Source organism: Eurypyga helias, unplaced genomic scaffold (assembly GCF_000690775.1).
Source record: "Eurypyga helias isolate BGI_N326 unplaced genomic scaffold, ASM69077v1 scaffold7814, whole genome shotgun sequence".
Taxonomy (NCBI): Eukaryota; Metazoa; Chordata; class Aves; order Eurypygiformes; family Eurypygidae; genus Eurypyga; species Eurypyga helias.
In genome coordinates this window covers 714-7997 of record NW_010245701.1, presented here as the reverse complement: position 1 = coordinate 7997, position 7284 = coordinate 714, and the positions used below count along the sequence as shown (strand labels likewise).

General features: G+C 50.6%; 1 protein-coding gene across 1 annotated transcript; it reads right to left on the bottom strand.

Annotated features, from left to right (window-relative positions):
• Positions 1-209: 209 nt before the first annotated feature.
• RACGAP1 (Rac GTPase activating protein 1) lies at positions 210-6957 on the bottom strand. Its single transcript, XM_010150176.1, has 16 exons — positions 6873-6957; positions 6287-6489; positions 5774-5910; positions 5497-5566; positions 5232-5285; positions 4435-4512; positions 4195-4312; positions 3872-4002; positions 3022-3186; positions 2544-2639; positions 2052-2250; positions 1599-1704; positions 1258-1390; positions 953-1088; positions 601-709; positions 210-285 (listed from the first exon to the last, which is right to left on the bottom strand). Exons 1-16 carry the CDS (start codon positions 6955-6957, stop codon positions 210-212), a joined length of 1896 nt encoding a protein of 631 aa, XP_010148478.1.
• Between the last annotated feature and the right edge of the window lie 327 nt (positions 6958-7284).

Here is a 7284-nt window from a genome sequence, read left to right as displayed (position 1 = left end):
TCTTCATCAACACTAAACTCAGCACAACGTTAGGGAATAAAAATACATTGCACAATAAAATCCCATTAAAAGTCTCAGCTAAGCTGAAAGAGAAGAGGAAAACAATCTTTTTACGTAAGCTGTCAAGGGCCACAGAGGGGACTCGTGTTTGCTGCGCTCATGCATATTGGTGTGCAAATGCTGGGACGAGGCTAACTCCCGGGTCCGCGTCACTTCAGCATCGGAGAGGCAAAGAAGTTGCCCTGATACCCAAGCTGGGTCGTCGACTTGGTTTTGCTCCCGAATCTAGTTCAAGAGAAGCAGAAAAATATCAGTTTAGGATTTGGGATATCGAGGTCCAACGCTAGCTCTTTCCCAGGGGTCATTCACCCGAGTCCTACCTGCCTCCCAAACAAAGCGTTCCTCTCCCTACCCTAAGACAACACTCAACGGTTACGCAGCTTGCACCGTTACTACAGCCCTGGTCAAGGGGGAGTTGACCGTGTAGTAAATCCAGGCTGCTCCCAGAACTGGGTCCAAAAGTTGTGGGTTTGGTTCTCCTGGAACCCCCAAGCCACCTGCAGTCATCCCAGCATCTCCAGGACACCCGCTGGCACTCACTTGGGGGTGGTTTTGCTGAAGGTAGAGCGGACCCTCTGGGACAGGGAGCTAGATGACGGCGTCTTGGAGAGCTGCTGCTCCGGAGTAGTGAGGGGTCCAAGCATGCTCACTGTCAATAAAGAGGCAGCCAAGTGAGCAACACGAGGACAGCTGAAGTTTTCACTGCCATGCAAGGAACATTAGACATTCCCTAGCATCTGTCAAAAATACTAGACAAATCTGGTGTTTCCTGGCATGCTTTCCTTCCCTCTTCCTCCACAGAGCGCGCAGGAAAGGCTGGCTCTGGCAATCTCACAGGCAGCTCTGGCTGAGGGTCATTGTTTCTGTTGCAGCAGCTGCACCCAGGGGTTACCTTTCACATCTGGTGTCTTTGGGGAGGAGTAGGCATTCATGTTCTCAATGACGTGGGCTGGGTCAATGTTTTCTTGCTCCACCATCATCAACTGGCTCCAGTAGTCCATCGGCAGCAGCAGAAGTCGCTCCACTACCTAGAGAGACCCACGAGTAGCTGATGGAATCCGGCACACGGCTTTGTCACGCTGACACCGGGCAGACATCGCCTCAGCTCCCCTGGGCTCTTAAAGAGGGATGCGGTCCCTTAAACCACGGTTAAACCACGACACGCGGTCACCAAGCCAGACCTCTCTGCTGACCTACCTTGGGCTGACGCTTAGTGTCCTGCAGGAGTGTCATGGGGTCAGGATCAGGTACCGCGTGGGCAACTATTGTGGGGCCAAAGACTTTGGCCAAGTTGGTAATGTCCATCTTGGTCTCCGTGCTCTGAGCCACCCTGTAGTAAAAAGGATAATTAAGAGAGAACGTAGCTTCTCCCCTTCACCTGCCATGCAACTCCCCTGCCCTACACACACTCCAGCCTCTGAACAAGCAGAACTTTCCAGAATGAAGACTTCCTGCTTACGAGTGGTAACAAGAGCCAGTTAGAGAAAGCGCCAGTGACAACATCCTCCCTCGAGGACCCCCAGCCCATTCGAACGTACCTCTGCAGGTGGATCATGAGGAAAGCGAGGGTGTCCCTATTGGCCTGGGGGAGTTCACCGACTGCTTGGTACATAGCAGCGATGCTGTTGTCCTCATCTGCGATTTCTGGGGGAAAGAAGTAATAAAGTGTTTAGACCTCAGAAAGTGGCTGCAGGGGGACAGCTGTACCATTCCCCTCACGCTAAGAGCTGGCCTGAGAAAAACGGAAGCTAGAAACTTCATGTGTCATTGTAATTATTTTGTAATATTTTTTTATCCTGCCCAAGCACTAGAACTTGTTTCTTCCTTCTTCCGGCGCGGTACAGGAGAGACCATCCCAGCACATGTCATGAACACAGCTGCGAGCATGAGGCCTCCACAGAGCACCTCGGTCCGGCCGGTCACACGACAGCTAAACCCATGCCCGTCGAGCCTAGGGAAAGCATTGGTGATGTCACTTAGCGAATCCTTACCTGCAGCTTCCATAAAAGTCTTGTTTAACCGGAAAGTGAGAAGGGGCTCTTTCAGGCTGCGCAGAAAGTCCTTGAGAAGGCCGCAGATGGCGTGGATATCGTCTACTTTGCTGAGCAAAGGAATATTTTTTGCTCTAAGAAACTTCTCTTTCAGCTCCCTCACCGTCTTGTCACAGCCAGATATCCGGTAAAGGCCGGTCTGTTAACAGAAAGCATCGCTCAGAGGCAGAACAACCACCTCAACTATAGATTCTTCCGCTCCCACCATCTCCCCCAACACCACTGGTCACTCGGTCACGCACTGAGCAGCAGTGGACACACCATAGAGATATTTGTCCTTCACATGGCAGGGGAGTTGGAACTAGATGTTTAAGGCCCCTTCCAACCCAAACCATTCTGTGATTTTATGATTCTATTCTATACTTGGGGTAACAGTTTGTTTCCCTCACACCAAAGTCATTATCACCATTTCACACCTCGTTTTCTTGTTACCTCATGCAGCCCGCGCTGCTCAATCTCGTTAACACAGTGCACTATGATGGAGGGGATCATCGGAGGAGTGGAAGGGACAAAGTCCATCAAGGTCCCCTAAGAGGCAGAAGGGAAAATAAAAAACCATTCTCAGTCTGCAAGACATGGAAAACACTCTCTCAGGAATTCATAGCGTGACCTAGGCTTGACAAACGAACATTATTCCTTCTTCACCAGCCCGGAGAAGAGCAACGTCACATCCAGCGGCGTGACGCCTCAGGATTGCCTACCCAGAGCTGCCACGCTCACCGCTCGCCACCCTCCGCGCACCGCGTGCCTACCGCCCCCGCCCTGGTCACCAAAGGATGCGCCAACGAGCTCATTCCCGATTCGTTTCGCAGCTCTGCGCAACAGCGGCTCGTCCGTAGCAGGCAAAGCCTGAGCACGTTCAAACGCCCACCAAAGGCCAGCCCAGTGTCCTCTCCTGCCCCAGGCTCACCTCTCCAATTCTGACTGGAGTGCCGGTCATGGTGGGGATGCAGGGAAGAGGGCAGCGGTCCCGGCACTCCGGATGAGCGACCACCCGGCAGTCTCTGCACTTCAGAGAGATTTTTCCAAATTTTACTCTCTTTCCACATGGAACGCACGATTCTGGCTTGATAACCTAAAGATTCAAAGCATAGAGATGGGAAGAGATTAGAGCAGGGTAGCAACTCAGCAGGACTTGGAAAGAACCAGAGGCCTTTCCAAACTCAGAGGGCTGGAGCCCCTCTGCCATGGGGACAGACTGAGAAAGTTGGGGGGGTTCGGCCTGGAGAAGAGAAGCCCCTGGGAGACCTTATTGCACCTTCCAGTGCCTGAAGGGGCTACAGGGAAGCTGTGGGGGACTTTTTACAAGGGCCTGTAGTGACAGGACAAGGGGTAACGGGTTTAAATGGAAAGTGGGGAGGTTTAGATTAGATACCAGGAAGAAGTCCTTCCTGCAGAGGGTGGGGAGCACTGGGACAGGTTGCCCAGAGAAGCTGTGGATGCCCCATCCCTGGGAGTGTCCAAGGCTAGGCTGGATGAGGCCTTGAGCAACCTGGGCTATGGAAGGTGTCCCTGCCCATGGCAGGGGGGTTGGAACTGAATGACCTTTAAGCTCCCTTCCCACCCAAACCATTCTATAACCGATTTCGAAACTGGCCAGCCACGTAGGATAACATATTCCCTGATCTGTGCAGGTAACCACTACGGCTAATACGGAGCTGAGACATAATGGCTGGCAGCCTCTTATCAAGAGCTTGATATCACACACATTTAAAAATGGAAGGAGATGCTTTTCGAGTTCTTCCTGCCTGTAGGCCTACCGTCTTTGAAACAAAATCATGCAGCCTCACTCCACCGTTGCTCTGTGGGGTGCCACAGCTATCAGTCTCTGATTTGGATTCTAGCTGCTTACTGCCCATGCTGGACTCGCTGCTCCAAGGCTTCAGAGGACCTGAAAGACAGAAGAGGAATAGCGTTGACTGGATGGAATCATCCCCAGCCCCCACAGCCTTTGCTTTAGAAGTGCATCACAAGCCACAGGCAGCTGCTTGGTGCTGGAGGGAGGTAAGTAACATTTCAGGACAGCCTCCGGCCTGCAAAGCCATTGCGTCGAGACGAGGACAAAGGGAGACACGACACCTACCACTCTTCCTCTGGCTTCTCAGACCATAGGGCACAGTCTGGATAGTAGAGATCGCTTCAATTGGGCCACCATCGTTGGGGACCATGACAGTCGTCTTTGCCACTATGGATTCATTTCCCTGTGAGGAGAAACGTGCGGTTAATGACAGCAATGCTACAGGACATGGATTTTCTAGTTTGTCAGCCCAAGAAACAGGCCTACTACTTTAAATGCACACAAACCCAGCTGGAACCACCATACCTGGTCCACCGTGGTGTCAATTGATCGAGTTTTCTTCCGAGGACCCGGCGGGCCTTCAATGAACTGCCTGGAAGAGCGCTGAAAAGACACCAGGTATGTTTCTAAGTGGAGCAGGTAGGCTGTCAGCTTGGTGTTATACTAGTTCCCTGCAACTAGGAGGACGGAACTATTGTCTGCACACACCACAGATGCACTAAGTTCTTCCACGGTACCTGTTCTTCAACCTTGAAGTTGCCATGAAGTATCACGAGGCCTCAAAATCCTGCTCTTTCAAACCATTTCCCTAGCCAGCTTTGTAATCCAATTCAGAAAAAAGGAGAAGGAAAAAAAAAAGGGAAACCCACAAAACAGTTGGGCAACTAATCAAGTCCCAGACTCTCCCCAACTCTGCTGGTGATGATTTCAGGCTGTCCTTTCCCACCTAGGCCGACTGACAGCAGACCAGAACAAGCACCAGCTCCTTACAGAGCAGGAGGATATCATCTTCCTACATAATTTTCCCCTAATCTGGCAGCTGTTAATAATCTTCACGTGCTGTCTTGCAAACCCCAGGCCACAACAGAGTATGCCATGCAGAATTCCAGTCACTTTCAGCACACAAACACTGCCATCAGAATGAACTTTCCACCTAAACCCACACAGCAGATCTGAGTCCCAGCAGACACACATCCACCTCAAGTTTGACTGTGGTCAGTAGCTCAGGCATCGTTACAGGTGGGGGAGAGATGACAGATGGTGACTTTGTGTCAGCTAGGGCTCACAATGGAATCTATCTGAAGGGAAAGAATTGGACATACCCGCTTCTCTCTCCTTTTCAGCCTGACAGCTTTCACCACAGAGGAATCCCAGTCCTGTGGGAAATACACAACACAAGTGTAAATACCACACAGCCTCTGGCCAGGACTTTCATTAAGTTTTAGCCAATAGCACACCAGAGAAATGCAAATCAGCTCCACCACTTTAATATCACAGTAATCTCAACACAAGGGGTCTCAAGAGATTACCCCACACCCCTAAGGCTCTACTGTGGAGAGAAACTTTAGGGCTTGGGAGTTACATTACCAGTGACTCATCAGTCTTGTCAAAGCTGATGTCTGACAGGATTGAGCCAGATTCATCTATTGTAGACAGCCTAAAAATCAAAAATTAGAAGAAATTTGTATCAGGTTGGCTTTCAGTCAGCCACGGTTCCAGAACAATCTTACTGACTCAGAAGAACTGTGCTTCAAGCTGGACTAAGAGGTAAAACCGTTGATACGGGTGCAGCACGTGTCAGAGGTACACGGCCAGATTGATATTCGCCACTTAGGTTGCTCAGACAAAACAGGGTTTTGCCTACCTTTTGTTGCCTGGACCCCCTACAGAAACCTGTGGCCTGTTAAGAAAGGCCAGGGCAGACTTCTGCTCTTCACTCAGCTGAATACTCCCAGACGCATCGCACATGAGCAGCTCTCGAATCAGTTGCATTTGCCGCTCCTGCGAAGGTAGATCGTATCAGAAGCTGCCCCGGGATGAACTGTGTTAATTACCATACGAACCAATCCCAAGGGGAGACACCACACCGACAGGCTCCCAGAACTCGTGACAACAGACTGCTAACGGCTGCCAAGCCCGTGCTCTGACAGGTCACGGCAGCTCGGCTCCAAACAGCAGCCGGTCGCCTTTTGCCAGCCCAAAGCAGGAGGCTACAAGGAGCCAAGCCAATTTGTTGTTCCTGGTTTTTTTCCTCCCTTGGGAATAAACCCAATCATGAGTGCCAGTCCTTACTTTGAATGATGTCACAGATGAATGTAATTTAATCACCTTGTCTCCACGCTCTAAGGAGCTGACTGATAATAAAGGAATTACTCACCAGCTTTTCACAGTCCGTTTCAGCTTTTTGCCTTCGTTTGATCTCCACCTCCACTTGATTGCGAGCATGTTTCAGCTTCACGTCCAAAGCACTACGCTCAGCTTCCGTTTTCATGAGAAGATCCTTGTACCTGCCGAGCTCGTTCTCTGTTTTCTGCCATTTTCTCCGATACTCTTCAAAGTTCTTCGCTAACTGAATGAACTCTGGAGGCGAGACGCGCACATCTTTAGCTACCCAGGCAAGCAGAGGAGGTGCAGCAGCCCTCCTCCTGCCAACAGTAGAGCTCTGCAAACATGACCTGCTCTCAGCTGAAGGGTGGAGAAGCCAGCCTTTTGCCAAACCCACCTACACTACAGATGTTGGCGAGAGCTAGAACAGGAGACCCTGCGTGGATGAAGTCAGCTCGCTACAAGCAGAACGTGGCCCTGCCTACCAGTTCAGCCTGTGACTTCATATTTCTCAAGAGTGAACAAAACCCTCAAATCTGTGTCAGTCTTATTACCCACAGCATCATCGACAGATCCTTCAGTAACAGCTACTAATGTTCATTTGCAAGTTTGTATTCTTATAGCACAACAGAACTTACGGTATTCGTCTCCTTCACTTAAAACTTCAGCCTGGCGCACAAGTTGATCGTAGCGACTCCGCAAGTTCAGCATCGCGGTCTCCATCTTGCTGCCAAGAAACCAGAGCTAAATAAACCGCCCGGCCCTTTCCTCCCACCTCCAAACAGAAAAATACGTTACCAGCACAAAGCACAGAGAATCCGCTCCAAATTGGCGGTTTGTTATTTGTTTAAAGCAAGTTTTGGAAGCCGCACCGGCTACAATACATTAAGTTATGCTTCCTAGGGATATAGAATCACAGAACGGTTTGGGTTGGAAAGGACCTTAAAGATCATCTAGTTCCAACCCCCCTGCCATGGGCAGGGACACCTTGCACTAGACCAGATTGCTCAAAGCCACATCCAGCCTGGCCTTTATATGCATCTAAATCCT

Coding starts and splice junctions, on each gene's coding strand:
- RACGAP1 (XM_010150176.1), bottom strand. CDS start 6,957: ATGGAGACCGCGATGCTGAACTTGCGGAGTCGCTACGATCAACTTGTG. Junction 4,003..4,194: donor GAGAAGCCAGAGGAAGAGTG/GTAGGTGTCGTG, acceptor TCTGTCTTTCAG/GTCCTCTGAAGCCTTGGAGC. Junction 710..952: donor AAAGACACCAGATGTGAAAG/GTAACCCCTGGG, acceptor CTTTATTGACAG/TGAGCATGCTTGGACCCCTC.